The 16,662-nt window shown below is 46.7% G+C and overlaps 3 protein-coding genes across 4 annotated transcripts; 2 read left to right on the top strand and 1 right to left on the bottom strand.

Moving 5' to 3' along the window:
• The first annotated feature begins 57 nt into the window (after window positions 1-57).
• On the top strand, window positions 58-5,679 carry LOC108033769 (ralBP1-associated Eps domain-containing protein 1). Of its 2 annotated transcripts, XM_017108365.3 has the most exons (7): window positions 58-628; window positions 684-1,088; window positions 1,170-1,489; window positions 1,572-2,362; window positions 2,427-2,866; window positions 3,288-3,374; window positions 3,524-5,679. In XM_017108365.3, exons 1-7 carry the CDS (start codon window positions 482-484, stop codon window positions 4,064-4,066), a joined length of 2,733 nt encoding a protein of 910 aa, XP_016963854.1. In that variant the 5' UTR covers window positions 58-481; the 3' UTR covers window positions 4,067-5,679. The 2 variants fall into 2 exon arrangements, with proteins under 2 accessions (XP_016963854.1, XP_016963855.1); XM_017108366.3 differs by lacking the exon at window positions 3,288-3,374.
• Window positions 5,680-5,820: 141 nt separating this feature from the next.
• LOC108033814 (enhancer of mRNA-decapping protein 4 homolog) lies at window positions 5,821-11,889 on the top strand. Its single transcript, XM_044094373.2, has 12 exons — window positions 5,821-5,839; window positions 5,906-5,986; window positions 6,070-6,344; window positions 6,413-6,621; window positions 7,085-7,485; window positions 7,546-7,799; window positions 7,879-9,464; window positions 9,566-9,803; window positions 9,865-10,105; window positions 10,170-10,335; window positions 10,402-10,924; window positions 11,044-11,889. Exons 3-12 carry the CDS (start codon window positions 6,085-6,087, stop codon window positions 11,231-11,233), a joined length of 4,068 nt encoding a protein of 1,355 aa, XP_043950308.1. The 5' UTR covers window positions 5,821-5,839; window positions 5,906-5,986; window positions 6,070-6,084; the 3' UTR covers window positions 11,234-11,889.
• A 65-nt stretch (window positions 11,890-11,954) lies between these two features.
• LOC108033815 (GATOR complex protein Wdr59) lies at window positions 11,955-15,599 on the bottom strand. The gene is made up of 6 exons (XM_017108440.3): window positions 15,164-15,599; window positions 14,896-15,106; window positions 14,557-14,840; window positions 14,311-14,484; window positions 12,404-14,254; window positions 11,955-12,194 (listed from the first exon to the last, which is right to left on the bottom strand). Exons 1-6 carry the CDS (start codon window positions 15,473-15,475, stop codon window positions 12,120-12,122), a joined length of 2,907 nt encoding a protein of 968 aa, XP_016963929.1. The 5' UTR covers window positions 15,476-15,599; the 3' UTR covers window positions 11,955-12,119.
• Between the last annotated feature and the right edge of the window lie 1,063 nt (window positions 15,600-16,662).

Here is a 16,662-nt window from a genome sequence, read left to right as displayed (position 1 = left end):
TAAAACCTAATACGCTAACAGGTACAGGGCTGCTCATCCAGCTGACTAATCGATATCGGCACTTATCGTTATCGAGAGCCAGCGCACACACAGTGCAAAAGAGTTCGCGAAAAAACCTGGACAAAAAGCCAAATTGAAGCAAGTCGAGCAGTTTGAGGAAGCAGGAGATCCCCGTTGACCAGTGCCGTGGAGTGCTCTAACCACCGTGGCCGTGGAGGCACCGAGAAGCCAACGAAACGCTCGCCAGTGGAGTTCTCCCATCTTCCACCTCCTCCAACTCCGTCTTGGGGGCCGAAGAAAATCAGCAGAGACTTCCAGACGAGCAGCGCGGGCAGCGGGGACTGGCACTGGCCTGCTGAGTTAAGCGAGGAAGTAAACAAAAGGATTGGATTCCGGGTCTGGGTTGGAAGAACGGGGCGTGGCTCGCTTACCAGGCGGGTTGGCAAACAGAACCGAAGGTGGCAACAAGTAGGCGGCAGGCATGGACGTGTCCCTCACCGAGCCCGAGACGCGCTTTTACAGTGAGTTGTTCCAATGCTGCGACGTGGAGAAGACGGGCAAGGTGCCCATGCTAAAGGCCACTGAGCTCTTCCGCTCGGCAGACATCGCCAATGAGACGGTGATTGAGGTAGGTCCAATTCATTTGATCGTGAGTGATTAATTATCCGGGTCTGGTCTTACAGATAACCGGTCTCGCGGGGATTCCTCCCACGGCACTGCACATCTCGCGGGCGCAGTTCTACTCATGCCTAAAGCTGATCGCCGCCCACCAAGCGGCCATGCCCCTGCGCCAGGAGCTGATTTTGGCAACATTTTCTCTACCACTGCCGCACTTTAGCTGGAAGGAGGCTGTCACAGCTCCGGTGGCGGTTGAAAATGGATTGGCGGCCTTGCCCCCGCCGCCACCCACGGATCGCAGGAATTCGCTGCGTCGTAACTCCCAACAGGAGCAGCTGCAGGACACCTCTGATGTGCCCAGCACCGACTCCGAAGTGGAGCAAAACGAATCCGTAGACGAGGCGGCGGGCCACGGACGCGGCACAGATGGTAGTGGGGTCGTCAGCAGCAGCAGTCGCGAGAATGTCGTGGTTCGTACCTCTATCTTATCTGTGACACATGCAAATAGGCTTATTAGTGACCGATCCGCGTCCATTTCTCATCTCTTTTAGCGACGCCGCGGGGGCGGTGCTGCTGGTGGATCTCCGGAAGCATGGAGCACTAATAGTGACAGCCCCACCCCCACCAATAGCGTAGCCGAGCGTCCCTGGGCGCAAGACACCCTCTGGCAGGGATTGTTGGGCGACGAGCACCGCCAGCTACTGGGCACGGAGGAGGAGTCCTCCGACCGCCACAGCAGCGACGACGAGGACAACGAGAGTGAACTGGTTACTATCTACCAGATAACCCCGGAGCAACGCGAATACTATAACAAGCAGTTCCGGGCGGTGCAAAGGGATCCGCATGGCCTGCTCTCAGGTCAGGCAGCTAGGTGAGTTTGAAGGACTCCTACAAGTTTCTGTTGAAAAAACCTTAATATTGATTTTTGTAATAACTTTATGGCAATTTTCTAGGAACTTTTTTGAAAAGAGCCGCATTCCTGTGGAGGAGTTGCGTCACATCTGGCAATTGTGCGACGTCACCCGTGATGGAGCGCTTAGCCTGTCTGAGTTTACGGCCGCCATGCATTTGGTAGTTCTGAGACGAAACAACATTCCGTTGCCTCAAAGTCTGCCCCACTGTCTGCACCCTAACGTGCTCCAAGCGGCTGCGGCTGCGGCTGGCAGTGGACAGAGAGTAACCTCCTCATCGTCAGCTGCGCTGCCTCAGGAGCCGCCTGAGGCTGATCTCCTGCACCTAAATGACGACGATGAAGACGACCACACGGACAATACGATCATAGCCGGAAATCTCAGCGGCGGCAGTTCCACCAGCAAGCCGCGTCCCAATGTGCCCAGCGATAAGAACATCATGAATCTGAGCAGCATTTCCACATCCTCTCAGGCTAGCAACAGTTCCAGGCGAGAGGCTACACCGCAAAATTCCCTATCTAAGAACCGCAGCATCTCAAACTCACCGAGTGCGGAAAAATCAGTGCCGGGAGCTGTTTCGTCTACGGCAAACGCTGTAGACTCGAGCAACGCTTCCAGCCAGTGGACAAAGTTCAGCGAATCTCCTACTACAAGTGCTGCACCGGTGCAGTCTACCACTGGGGCAGCACCAGTTGTAGCCACCGGAGCAGCCGCTCCTTCTGCCTCTAGTCCTGGGCTTAAGCCAGCCCTCTTTGACATGAAGCGCTCTGCTCAGGACGTGGTTTCTAATCCACAGATCCTGCACCCAGTGCCGCTAAGAGTGACGCCCATAGGTGAGTAGGCTATTTTTTTCTTTATTTCACTTAAACGCGCAATTAATTATAATTCTATATTCAGGGTCCGCCATTGCCTCCTCCGCCGAGTCATCTAACGACACCGAGAGCGTTGTGGTTCTGCGCGAGGATAGTCCGAAGGCCATCTCATCGACCACGCTCAATAATCAGTCATCCGGATCTGCTGTTTTAACCGGAGTATCGGCAGTCGCTGGCTCCCATCGTGATAGCAGTGATCTGCGTGCCATCCAACGGCCCCAGGCAAAAAAGCTGCCGGCCAAAAACAGTGCATTGCCACCGCCACCGCAACGAGAGCCCAGCATCGGATCTAGCGGTCCAAGTGAGCCGCAGGAGCCCCAGGCCACTTATATGGCGTCATTGGTGGCGTCCAAAAAGGACCCACCGCCCCTGCCACCACCAAGGCCACATCGCCATGCGCGAAGCAGCAGCTTGGACTTAAACAAGTTCAAAATGGGCGCAACGGGCGGTGCCCAGCAGGCGGAGGTTAGTTATATCCTATTTCCCACCAATTTACTTAACTTCTGTATTTTAATCTGTGTTGTGTAAATCGCCTTGGTCATTACAGCTTTGCAGGGGAGAATTTATTTTGGTTTTTATTTTACTATCCCCTGCAATCTTGGGTTAGGCCAAGGAAGAGTAAAGATTTCTGTCTGTTATATACCTTTCTATTTTTTTTAAATCTGTGATGTATCCTTGCAAATTATACATTATAGGATGTTTTAATAGAACTTAAACATTTTTGTAAGGAGCGGGAAACCAAGACATTATTGTAGATTAATCTTTGCAAGGATACTCGAAACATCGGACAGCCGAAGTTGCCTTTTTCATGAATTTCGTTTGCTGTTTTGCTTTTACCTTTAACGTGTGATATGTATATAAATATGCAACCCCACTCTTTGTTAAGATCACTGCGCAGGCCAGCTTCGATATGCAAACCTCAACGGGGTTTGCCGATTTCACGCACTTTGCCGACGAAGGCGCCGCGAACGTCGTAAGTCCAACCCTAAATGTATGCAACTCGTAAAGCATTCCACTTCAATTGGCCGTAACTCCACTAGTGTCATGTGTCCAAATTCAGTAGCTTAACTATAAAATGCTTATATGCGTTTTCAGTCTGAATAATTTGTGGTTAATTTATAGGTGGACGAGCAGCAGCTACACTCTTTGCCGCCGGCAGCTCCTCCTCCGCAAGCTGCAGTAGTGCCGCCCACGAGAATTACCCTTCAGCAAGCTCATCAGCGTGTTTCTGCCTTCGAGGTTTATCGGAAGCCACAGACGCCTCGCGGATCGCAGTCGCCACCCCAGCAGCCTCCACCGCCGGCCCCAGCTGTGGGACTGGCCACACAATCCGGTCAGCTTCCCAGTGCCGAGAGCTTTGAAAAGCGGGTGACTGCCATAAGCGACTCGCTACGCCACGTAACCTTCAAACAGGGTCAGACTAACACAACGGAGGTGTTGCAAAGACTGCGCGAGCAGAACAACTCACTGCTTCACCTCTGCAATGATTTAAGCGACGAACTGTTGAGCGTTCAGACGAGGAAAGAGGAGATGCGACTGAAATTGGAGGGACTTGGTGCCGGTGATAATACTGGTCGAACGAGCTCCTCGGTATCCGGTCCGGTGACAGCGAACGTAACCGGTGGATCCTCTGGTTCGGCAGGAGCTGCTTACACCAACGTTTAAGCAGCAAAAAAAAATGTTTACTAGGGTGAATCGATTTGTTTTTGGACAACTTGTGAGCTTCTTTTGCCTACGTACTCACATCTATAATTGCTATCCTTGAAGCTAACATTTAAAAATCCTTACAATTTGTTCCACTTTGTTTTTTAATTTGTTTCTCAATTGTCCTTTGAGCTAATTGGTTGGTAAATTTCATAAAAGCAATTTTGTTTTCTAAAAAATGAACTATATCCTTATCCAAAATGAAATATATCCTTGGTCGGAACAAGTTATATTCTAATTAAAATTTTTAAAATTTTTGTAGTGCAATTCTAAGCAAAAACCCGTTTTTTCCATTCAAACAAATCGGTCCACCCTTACTGTTTTTTACTTATTTTTTTGTCTGTATGTTGCAAGCACAATTTACTAATCAGGGTGTTTATACAGCGATAGGACTGGGCAAATGCTTGAGTAAGCACCAAAATTTCCGACAAATCGTTTCATATTTCGGAAAATGTTTACGCAGTTTGTGGGCAAACAAGATCTGCCAGCTTCAGCAATTCCAGTGTTCATATTGCTAACTCAAGGCTCGCTCAGTTCTCTCTGCTAGAAACACCAACGGTGGATCTGATCCAGCGTCCGTTTATGCATTGAAGTTGCTAATTTAATTTGTAGGCTAGTTAAATCTCAAGAACACAAACAAATCATGCGAGAACAACAACAATAATGCCGCCTCTATAGATATTTATGCAGATCGATTTATATATATATGTATATTAGAGATATATGTATATGCGCTTCTCCTAATTGTTACGAGTAAATGACAAACCGTTCTTTCGCTTGACAGCCACCCGTATCTCACCCTCACCCTAGTGATTAATGAAACTGCCACAAAGTGGTCCAATCCCAGCTGTAATATTTCCTGCTGCGAAGGCATTTTACTTTCCAATTTGCTATTGATTAATGTTTTGTGTATGCCTCGAAAATGTCCCCTTCTATTCATTCCGGCAATGAAAACTAACCAAGAAACAAAACAAAAGCACTAAAACGATCCTAAAAATTAAAAAGCCAGGCTTAATGTTTAAGTATTAAAAAGTCAAAGGTAAAAATTCGATAACAAAATCATTTCCTTGAAAGCTAAGCTTAGGTTTTTCAAAAAGTATATATGTATTAATATATTTTCTATCTGTATAGTGTACCCAAAACACGAACTACTTGATATTATGTACATTTACCAAAATTTTTTCTACGACTAACGGGAGAGGAATTAAGATCGAAACAGGAGACAAATTTAGTTTACCCGGACCACTGGATGTGTACGTATATGCTCACTTCGAATTTATGAGATAAACCGGCATATATCACTTCTTTTGCATACTTAAGCCACTAGATGTATGAGTTTGTATGCAACCTGTTAAACATTTTCAAAGATCTATAACACACAATCACACGAAAAACAAAACAAACAAAATGTAATGAAAAGAAAAGAAAAAAGTGATATTGAAACACTATGTAAACATATTATTACGTAGCAGCGTAATCAATGTGTATTGTTTTGATGGATATACATCTCTATGAATAAAGATAAATGTATTAAGTTGATGTTAAAATGCAATAAAAATGAAAGTGCATCGAAAGTTTTACTGATTTTGAAAATGCGTTACCATGATCGTCCATCCCTGGCCCGCCAGACACCGCGACGCCGATAGCAGACGCTGAACGTTATCGATTATCCTTGCACACGCCGCTACACATCTCTAGGGCTTTGCGGCATTGAGCAAAAATTTGCGAAAATTTGTGAGTTTACGGGGAACAGCTCCTTAAATGGTTTAGTTTCGCAGGGTAATTGAACGATTGCTGCAGGCCAGAGTTTCCGCGTACCGGCTGGGTGCTTTTAGCAGGAGTAAACGAGGCGATTCCAACTGCTGCATATTGATAGGGCAGGTTAGTGCGAGTCGCCGTTGTTGGGCATAAACTGGCGAAATTAATAATGTGTACCCCCATGCCATTCCGTCTCCCACCTGCAGTCAGCCGATGTGTCAATGTTAATCGCGCTCTTCGCGCTTGCACACTTGTCAATCTTTCGTAAGACGCCGCCCCCAGCCTCCTCCCCCCCGCCGCCGTTTGTCTCCCGGTCGCCTAGGTGTGGCAGAGCTAGATCCGCGTACCATCCATCGCCAGCAGACGCCCGCATCCGTGTTCCGGCCATCGACGCAGCACCCGGAATGAGCAACACCGCCGACCAGGACAAGCCCATCGCCGCCAACGGCAATGCGGTGGAGACACAAGATGTGGAAATCATGTACGTACCATCTGAAAACCATTTTATCATCCTCGCTCTTGACATCCGCGTTGTGTCCTCGCTTGCAGCAACTTCCAGCCGCAGGAGAAGCAGTGTTGCCGTGTCATCAAGACCAATAAGACCAAGGTCCTCACCTCCGGCGGCGTCCACACGCGCGGCTCCTCCAAAGTGAAGCTAAAGAACATCGTGGACTACAAGTGGGAGCGCAAGTACTACTATCCCGGTCACCTGGTGGCCGTCCACCGCGATGGCAAGCACTTGGCCTACGCTATTAATGGTGAGCTTTGATTATCCCACCTATAAAATTTAAATGGGTATAAAATATTAGGTTCTGTAATCACTTAGTATGTCTTGCTGTATTATTTCATCGTGTTGCAACATTACATTTATGCCGCAGGAGAATCTAACGATTATTAGTTGTCCTTCTCGTTTAAACTTTAATTTAAATGGCAAAAAATGTGTTTAGAAATTATTTCACTGATTTATTTGATATTTGCAAAATAGATTGTTTATAGCTTTTATTTGGTTTGATTGACTCAAAGGAAGTTAAAATTTCCGGCTGTAAGCAAACTTTTTACAATATATGGTTTCTATAAAAATAGTTAAGTAGATTCTTGCAACCATCGAGTTTGTCGGGAATTAAATGCTTCCCCTTAAATTGCCTATTCCTGTGCTGAAAAAGGTTTTACACACATAGCTTTATTAACACACAACTAACCAATTTTGCCTTGCCTTTCCAGTTAACAACAAAGCCACTGGCATGGAGGGCATGGTGCGAGTCTGCAACATCGCCAGCAGCATGCGCGCCCTGATCAAGGGGATGAGCGGCGAGGTCTTAGATTTGCAGTTCGCCCACACCGACCGTGAGCGCATTCTGGCTGTAATTGACGTCAGCTCGCTGTTTGTCTACAAAGTCGATCAGATTGAAGGCAATCTGCTGTGCAATCTTGTGCTAAAGGTGGAGGACCCGATTGCCAAGTATGTGCCGGAGTACGACATGGTCTCGTGGTGTCCATATGTCTGCAGCAGCAACTCCAATGTTCCGATCAACGAAGAGGACGATGAAAACCAACTGCTCATTTGGTCGCGAAGCTCACAGTTCCAGTGCTTCCAAGTCAAGATGATTGTCTCTGAGCATGGGGTTCGTTTGTGCAATCATTTTGTGCAATTAAAAATAGTCATAATTTTTATTTTCGTGCAGCGTGGCAAAATTCAACCAGCTGCCCTGGAAACTGGGTATCTGAAGATCGAGGAGGACTCGTTAATCACCTGCGCCGCTCTTTCGCCGGATGGCACAACTGTGGCCGCAGCCTGCGCCGATGGCTTGGTCCGATTTTACCAAATTTATTTGTTCGATGTGCGCAACCATCGTTGTCTGCATGAGTGGAAGCCACATGATGGCAAAAAGGTCTGCTCACTCTTTTTCCTGGACAATATCAACAAGCCTGTTGAAGAGTAAGTAATTTAATATCTTACCACTGTCGAATATAAACCGCTGCTTTCGACGTTTCGACTGACACAAATTTTGTTTTAGCTCCTACTGGCAGCACGTGATCACTACTAGCGATGCCAATACCGAAATCAAGTTGTGGAACTGCTCGCTGTGGGAATGCCTGCAGACTATCAACTTAGTGGCAAGCAGCCCGACATCAGGACAACCAGGAAACTTCATTGCGGGAATAGATCGGAGTGCTAACTATTTGGTGCTGTCCTGCTTAGATTCTCTAGCTGTCTATGTAATGCAAATTGGAAACATTGCGAACGAAGAGTCCAGAGATAAAGGCAGTGACAGCGAAGAAGACGGAAGCGACTCCTCCAAAAGGATTCAGAACGTTGCTGAGTTCAAGCTTAGCTCAGGCATTCTATCTTTCTCTATTGTAAACGCTTGCATGCGTCGAGTAAAAAGCTCCATCGAGAGCTACTATCCTATTGAGGAGCCCGATGACTTCGACGACGATAGCAATTCCACTAGTGCGCTTGTGCTGCACATGTTTGTGGTGCAAGCAAAGAGCCTCCAGGAATGTCAAATCATTTACCAGCCGTGCGTGGCTGAAAAACAGGAGCGCCGCAGCCTGAGCAGCAAGCGATCCGAAACCCCGGAGGACCATCTGCTAATCAAACAAGAGCCTGAGTCTCCAAACACCGGATCTGCCGGTACTGTTCAACTAGATGCCTTGTTTGCCAAGTCCGCAAAGAGATCTTCAACGGGCAGCTCATCGGCCATAGTGGCTGTGGCGGCTGCAGCAGCAGCTGCTCCTTCCGCCATCATGCAGGAAGCCACCAAGGAGGCCACCAAGTCCGAGTCCCCGCCGCTAAGCAACGCCTATCCGCAGCAGGTGAATCTCATGACCCCAGACGCCTTTAGTGCAAGCGGAACCTCTACAGCAACAGCTGTGGTTGTAGCCACTAGCACCACGACTTCCACAGGAACTGATAGCTCTGCAGCTGACGTCGGAAATGATAGAACCATTGATTCTGCCGTGCTGCAAACCCTGCGCATGCTGGCCACGGTTACATCTAAAACTACCGAAACCCCCAATGCAGATGTTCTTATCAATCTTATGAACAACACGCTTATCGAGGACCGGGAGCAGCAAAAACTCAAGGAAAAGCTCGATGCTCGTAAGAAGTTTATTGCTATTGATCGAAATCCGGAGCGTAATGTGGCGGAGAACTTGGCCAGCGGCGGTTCGAGTCCTAGTCGCGAGGTGCAGGAGATAATGGCCACTCAGGAAGATGCCGATGCCTATGAAGCGGAGCTAGATAATCTGGACGACGATGATGACGATGAGGAAGAAGAGCTGGCAAATTCATCGCCACTGTTGGAAGCCGTGGATGGAACCTGGCCAATCGTAAAGCTGCAATCCCTCACCAACTCGGCTGAGCTGCAGAATGCTGCCCAGATTATGTCCCAGGCGGTCCAGAACACCAACAATGGTAACGTGCCACCAACGCTTGGTGGCGGTAACAACAATAACACTAGTGTCGACAGCAACAGCAACAATAATACAGCCACAACGCTGAATACGAGCAATAGCAGCAGCAACGATAATGCGGGCGGAGCAGGCAATGGCTCGAGTGGAAATGGAGAGCTGAATGCCAAGATGGAACTTCTGCTTGGTAAGTTGTTGTGATAAAAAAGAAAATAAAAATATATGTAATACAAAATGTAAATAATATTTAGTATAAATAATAACACACTCCCATTGATTTATTTGCAGACTTGGTTAAAGCTCAATCTAAGCAATTGAATAAATTGGAGAATGAAGTCATCAAACTACAAAAACAACAAGAAGCGGTGGTGGCCCAGCACAGCAAACAAGATGCCTCCCTGGAGCCAAAGAATGTAAGTCAGCTGGCCTATAAGATCGAGATGCAGCTGTCCAAGCTAATGGAGCAGTACCTTAAGCGCTACGAAAACGAACATAAAAAGAAACTGACCGAATTCCTGGCGGCACGGTAAGTTTTTTAATAGCAAAGCGGCACAGGATAGGCAAATTCTAAAAAACATACATTTTAGTGAGAGTCAAAATCGCGAACTGCGCGACTCCGTACTGCAGGTACTGAACCAGTACGTCATGAACCACTTTACGGACATCATTGGTAACGTCCTCAACATGGAACTTCAGCGACAACTACTCCCGCGGGTGAATGCAAAGATGGATCAGCTCCAAGCCCAAATGCAAGTGGAGATCGTCCAGAAATTGGGCGTCTTTGACAAGGCGGTAAAAGAGAACATTGCCCAGGTGTGCAAGAGCAAGGTACGCACATCTGAGTAACCGTTTTAAGAAGTTCAAAATTATTTCATTACCTCTTATTTATTAGCAATTTCTGGACACTTTTGGCAAGTCCGTATTGGTTGGTGTCCAAGCCAGCCTTCAAACCGCATTTATTGAATCCATGAGCAGCACCTTGATTCCAGCTTATGAGAAGTCCTCGCAGAATATGTTTAAACAACTGCACGACGCCTTCAGTGTGGGCATAAAAGATTGTAAGAATATTAAAATGCACACCTTTTCTTATAATTTTTTAATACTTTAATGACTCTTCGTTTTAGTCATGGTCCAGTTCAATACCTACCTGCAGCACATGCCCCAGCCCCAAGCAGTGGGTGCGAACTCCGAGGAGCTGAACAACAAGCTTACCATGCTAAAGCAGCTGGTCGAGAGCAGCCTGCATAAGCACCGCACTGAGCTCACGGACGCCATGCTCGAGACGCAAAGAGAGGTGAAGAGCTTGGAGATTTTGCTGGCGCGTCAGGTCCAGGAAACAATCAGAGCAGAGCTGCGCAAGCACATGGAGTCCCAGAGCATGGCCATGCGTTCGCAGGCAGCTACCCCGGCACCACCATACGACCTCAGGGACAGCATCAAGCAACTTTTGCTCGCTGGACAAATCAACAAGGCCTTCCATCAGGCTCTGCTCGCCAACGACTTGAGCCTAGTGGAGTTTACACTCCGCCACACGGACAGCAATCAGGCATTCGCTCCAGAGGGATGCAGGCTGGAACAGAAAGTTCTGCTGTCGCTCATTCAGCAGATATCCGCTGACATGACCAATCACAATGAACTTAAGCAGAGGTGAGTTTAGAAAAAAAAATGAAATGAAATTTGTAAAATCATAGACTATGAATATGCTAAAAATTATTTATTCAGCTTTTCTTAGATTTCCAATAAAAATTTATTTTTGCTTTTTGCAGATACCTTAACGAGGCGCTGTTGGCCATCAACATGGCAGATCCCATTACCCGTGAGCACGCTCCCAAAGTGCTCTCGGAGCTGTATCGCAATTGCCAGCAGTTCATTAAGAACAGCCCTAAGAACTCGCAATTCAGCAACGTCCGCCTGCTGATGAAGGCAATCATAACGTACCGCGACCAGTTGAAATGATATCAAGAGAACTACAACCTGGCCAGCGGCTGGTACTAATTACCCAACCGACCCTGTCCCGGCACCGATCCCCATCCAAGATAGTTAATCTAGGACCACATACACATTAATACATAAACGCTTGTAGTTAAGTCCATGCAGTTCATCCCTGCTAAAAAAACTCAGCCAAGTTGATCCCTCAAAGAGTTGAAATTTAATCTATGCCTTTCATTTTATTGTTTATTTGTTTTGTGCGTGTTTGTTTTAAGTAAGGCTTTATATATAATGTTCTGTCGCTATCGAAATGTATTATCATAGAAAGATTCGCCTAAATTGCAATATTGTTTTTTTATAATTTAATTTGTACACTGACCTGCGAGCAGCTCCTCAGTGTTGCTTTTTAGTTTTGTTTCTTTAACCTTTCCTTTTATAATTATGACGCTTACTGAACAAAAGAAAACGAAAAACACTAGAAACGGAGGTGTAGAAACTAATTTAAAAAAGATTTTCAAAACAAATAACACTTTTGATTTTGACGAACAACACAAACACAAAAATATGATTGCAAACGCAAATACTACAAGTAAATCGTAGATATTAAGCTAAGAAATTAAAAAAAAAAAACGAAAGTTTATAATTTAAAAGAATAAATGTATGTACTTGAAAAAATCGAAAAACTGTTTTTTTTTATGCCAGCGATTAAATTACTTTGGTCATGTGCATAGTTTCATATAACTCTTACTTTTAGCTTAGCTAGTTAATGGTCATATATTTCTAAATGGTATGCAAATCGTACAAAAATTGTTTGCTTATTGACTAAAAACACCTTATTATTTTGATATCCAAAGCCAAAAAAAAGTCTAGCCAGTTTAAAGATGAAATGGAAATACATCTCTTTAGATCCCGATCAGCTCAAAAGGGACAGCAGTTCCGCAGTGCGCTCCAAGCACTTGCAGCCACATGTAGCACACACTTTGTGTTTCTGTAAGAAATAAAAAAAAAAACATGCAAACATTTCATTAAAACGTTAGCTGCAATAGAAATCTACCTTTCTTTTTAGGGGAATATGTTTTAAAATAATTTTGTACTTAATGTTTTAGTTTTATTTAAAACAAAAATAAATGTACACATAATTAAAAAAATGATTTATGAAAAGCGCAAAGGAATTACACGCTTAGGAAAGGTACTCACATCAAACCACTGCATCATGTGATCCATGTGACCGCCATGACCACAGGCCAAACACGCGTTGGCCGCTCCCTTTACAGGCAAACGGCAGAGCACACAGAAAAGCACGGGTCGTTTGCAGGGCTCGCACTTGGGCGTCCGCTTGGGCTTTGAACACGTCCCACACTCAGTAACAAACTCCACGCCTTGTATGGGAGGTGGCATATTCTGTGTGTGCTTGAGGATAAGTGCCCGCTTCGAGAGCAGCTGCCACCCGAATAGGATTTCGGCGTAGGCACGCTTGAACTGATCAAACAGTGGCACCTTGACGCGTCTAATCAAAGAGCAAGCATAAGCATCGGACTGGACTTGCTTCACTTCCAGATCCAAGGAGTCCGACCAAGAATTGCTGCGTAGCTGCTTTAGTTGCTGCCAAGTGTTGGATGACGAAGAAGACTTGACGTCAAGCGGGAGAACCGTGTGATAGGGCGAAATTTGAGAGTTCAGCTGCGGCGGAAGTCGGACCGCCATCTCCATGATAGCACCTCCACCCGATGGACACTTGTCAAACAAGCAAGCCAGCAGGACAGCTGTCTGTATGTCGCCCGATGTGGCATAATGCATAATTAGAGATTCCAGCAATGATTTTTTGAAGGGATCCTTGTAGAACAAAAGCTCGTTAAGCGATTCATTGGGGACTTGTGGTGTGGCTATCAGTTCCGCCAACAACCACACGGGGACCAGGTCCAATCGACCATGTTGGCGACAGAGCTCCCCATTCTTACGGCACGTCTCCGCAATGTTGAGTTTATCCAGAGAGAACTCGCGGGCCATGCTGCGACTTATGTGGAGCAGGCTACTTGTGTCGTAGATGTGAACAACCGGACTTCCGTTCATCTGCCGGATAGCTCGCTGTTTTCCAGGTTTCCCCGAAATCATTCTTTCCTGGAGATAAAATGAGGCATTTGCCTCCCGCTGGGCGGTGGCCATCACATTCCCTAACAGTCCGCTACCATTGATCGATGAGAAAGTTCTCGGAGTCAAAGCTGTTTGCTGACGTAGGGTCAGCCTTTTGTTGTTCACCGGCTGGGCAAATGTGCTGAGCATGCCAATGGCATTGAAGTGAACCCCCGATGTCCGTGGATATGGAATGCAGGCATCGTGCAGGGTGCTGGACAGGGCTCCTTCCAGTCGAGGCGATTGCAGATGCAACTGACTACGATCGGCGCCTCCTACGGCCGCCACCTTTTTCTTCATGGCTGCCACCAGCGCACGAAGGCATTGTTCCAGGCAGGTGCGCGACTTTTTAACCCGCTGCAAGGCATTGCAACGCAGTACTTTAAGCAGTACGCCACTCACCTCGCTGGATATTGTGGTGCCTTGGCAAAGTTGAAAGTCTGGTGGAGCATGCGGGCTAGGATACGAAGTGGCAAATGTCACTTGCAAGATTACCGTGTGTCCTCCGGCGCAAATCTTGAAGCAGGCGTACCGCTTTATGGCATCGAGGGTGTCCACCTCTACATGAGGCATGTTCGTATTGAGAAGCGAAAACTCGTGGTGTAGCGAACACGTGGGTTGGTCCGTCAGGGATCTGGCTATGTGGGGCTCCTCCCTGCGGTAGTAACCTCCAAAGCTGGGAGAGCGGGCCATGGGCAACGTGTTGCAAGCTCCGTCCCCCGTAGATATGGGCAACGAGGCGGCAACCAAAATCGAACGTGGATGCAACAACTCTGGAGGAGTAGGCACTCTCAACTCACTGAGATCGGGCTCAAATCGAGATTCTTCTTCCTCTGCAGATGGTTCGCAAAGCTTCAGCATATTATCATCGATCTTCCAAACCCTTAGGGTGCGATCCCTGGACCAGGTAACCAGTTCCTAAATATTTAGCAATGTATAGGTGGGTAAAAAATTTGTTTATCTCTAATACGCACTATTTCTGAGGAATTCTCGTGGTTCGGACGCCATGCGAAGTCAAGTATGACATCAGTGTGGCCCACAAAGGAACATATTGGATCGGTCTGCTTACTGTTGCTCCAAAGTAGCAAACTATTCTCACCGCGACCCAAGTGAGGCACCACAATGCTGACAAGGCCGTTGCCAATGGGCTGCGGTAAAGTATTTTATATTAAGGTGACTATCAATTACCTAGTATTAGGTTTATAGGTTTTATAAATTACCGTGTATCTGGCTCTCCACACGGGCGACATGGTGGTGATGATCTTCTCGGCCCTGCGAGGGTTGCACACATCGAAGTACTTCACCGTTCCATCCTGACTGGCTGTGGCCAAGCAGGTCTCTCTTTTGTGGCTCCAATTGATGCCGTGCACTCTATTTAAATGTGCCGTGATATAGTGTGTGGGGCAGCTTCCCTTGCGGATGTCCCAGATCCGTAGATCTCCATCGTGGGCGGCGGCCAAAAGGTTGCCCGAAACGCGGTTGAAGCCCACTTGGGTGGCACCAGCTGAAGAAGTACTAAATGCAGATGGAATCATATAAAAACAATTTGCGATACTTACACATGCAGACGGCATTCAGGGACAATGCCGGCTTTCTGGGTTCCCTCAAGTCCCAGATGTGCGAGAAGGTGTCTATGGAGCAGCTGACCAGCAGATTGGGATCCTTGCCGTGCCAGTCGATGTCGGTCACCGTGCGAGTGTGTCCGCGCAAGGACATTTCGTAGTGGGGCTCGGTAGTGCCCCAACGCACGATATCGATGTACTGACTGGTCTGGAATTCGAAAAATGGTTTAGCTCGGCACATTAAGAGGCATTCCTGACTACTCACCGCTATGGCGCAGTACTCTTTGCGACTCGGACATATGGCAAATTCCGCCACGGAGACCTCGTACTTGGACTGCCGTTCGTGCCGCCTCAGGGAACCGTCATCCTGCCCCAGTCGCTGCAGGGCCAGGTGACCGCGTCCCGCGAGGAGCACCCACTGCCCAGAGTAGTCCACCGACATGGCCGTGGCCTGGGAATCACGGTGCTCATAGTATTTGTTGCTCTGCCTGATGATGTACGTTTGTTCGGGACCGCCTGCCGCCGATCCTGCGGCTCCCCCGCGCTCCCCGAGACGCAGTGTCTCCGTGGGCGGCATCCTTATCTACTTCTATGAGTGCGAGAAAAACATAAAATCTACTAATTTAATCCATGTTTGCAGCGAACAAAAATAAAACGAAAACTGAACTGATAAGACAATAACTAGGGCTGGAACAAAGAACCGATGTTTATCCAACTATCGATTATTACAAACCGCAAGCCAATCGGTTTTGAAAAATAAGTATGCAGGGTATCCCCTACTGTTGAGTTGTGTAATTTTGTTCAACTGTTCCATACAAAGTCAGATTGCTGAGACCGAGAGTTGTTGCTGTTCTCGACTTAAAGTAGGAGGGAAATTCTAGTCACTTGTAAATAAAATCAAATTTTTTGATTTTTCGGTTGAGCGCAAACGTTCAATTGGACAACCAAAGCTTCGGCAATCTGTGTGGAAACGGTTTGGAAAGGGGTAAAGGAATGCTCAGAGATTGCCCTCTAAAAAATACATCTATGTAAATAATTTTATCTTGGGTACTTTGTATCTTTTATCTAATAGGATGCTGACTGTTCTGTTCTAATAGCTTAGTTTTATTTCCTTAATTTTAAACATAATCTTTGAAGCACACGTCCTGGCAATTTGACAATCTGACAAAAAGATAATAGAACAGCTGAAATCTTAAAATTCCGTCTGTCCGTATAAACGCTGAGATCTCGAAATGCAGATTCCTGGGCTTCCTGCAAGTTTGTTTCAGCGGGGTGCCACGCCCACTCTAACGGCGCTTTACAATATCGCTTTGCTGCCTATGTATATCTTCCCTTTTGCTCCCTTAAGCTGAGTAACGGGTATCTCATAGTCGAGGCTCTCGACTATAGCGTTTTTCCTTGTTCCGAAAAAAACTTTTGAAGTTTAATATGCATAAGTTATTATTATACATTAAAATGTAAAACGATAGGTGTTGAGGAGAACAATACATTAAGGCTGTAGGCGCTACAGACTTTCGGGAATTTAGAGTTGGCGTGGCAAGTTCCACCCCTCTAGTTCCACCCTCTCAGCGCTCACACGGACGACCGGTCACACGGGCATGGCTCGATCGACTCGGCTAGTGATCCTGATCAAGAATATATAAACTTTATGGGGTCGGAAACGTTTCCTCCTGTCTGTTGAATACTTTTCGGCCAATCTATAATACCATTTTTCTCTATGAATAACGGGTATTAAAATGCAACAAATTATAAAGACACCATTTT

This window comes from Drosophila biarmipes, chromosome 2L (assembly GCF_025231255.1).
Source record: "Drosophila biarmipes strain raj3 chromosome 2L, RU_DBia_V1.1, whole genome shotgun sequence".
Taxonomy (NCBI): Eukaryota; Metazoa; Arthropoda; class Insecta; order Diptera; family Drosophilidae; genus Drosophila; species Drosophila biarmipes.
Note: the sequence above shows the minus strand (reverse complement) of the source record. Positions and strands in the feature narration are given on the sequence as shown.

Coding starts and splice junctions, on each gene's coding strand:
- LOC108033815 (XM_017108440.3), bottom strand. CDS start 15,475: ATGCCGCCCACGGAGACACTGCGTCTCGGGGAGCGCGGGGGAGCCGCA. Junction 14,841..14,895: donor CCTGAATGCCGTCTGCATGT/GTAAGTATCGCA, acceptor GTACTTCTTCAG/CTGGTGCCACCCAAGTGGGC. Junction 14,255..14,310: donor ACGAGAATTCCTCAGAAATA/GTGCGTATTAGA, acceptor CTAAATATTTAG/GAACTGGTTACCTGGTCCAG.
- LOC108033769 (XM_017108365.3), top strand. CDS start 482: ATGGACGTGTCCCTCACCGAGCCCGAGACGCGCTTTTACAGTGAGTTG. Junction 1,490..1,571: donor CTCTCAGGTCAGGCAGCTAG/GTGAGTTTGAAG, acceptor GCAATTTTCTAG/GAACTTTTTTGAAAAGAGCC. Junction 3,375..3,523: donor ACGAAGGCGCCGCGAACGTC/GTAAGTCCAACC, acceptor GTTAATTTATAG/GTGGACGAGCAGCAGCTACA.
- LOC108033814 (XM_044094373.2), top strand. CDS start 6,085: ATGTTAATCGCGCTCTTCGCGCTTGCACACTTGTCAATCTTTCGTAAG. Junction 6,622..7,084: donor CTTGGCCTACGCTATTAATG/GTGAGCTTTGAT, acceptor TTGCCTTTCCAG/TTAACAACAAAGCCACTGGC. Junction 10,925..11,043: donor CACAATGAACTTAAGCAGAG/GTGAGTTTAGAA, acceptor TGCTTTTTGCAG/ATACCTTAACGAGGCGCTGT.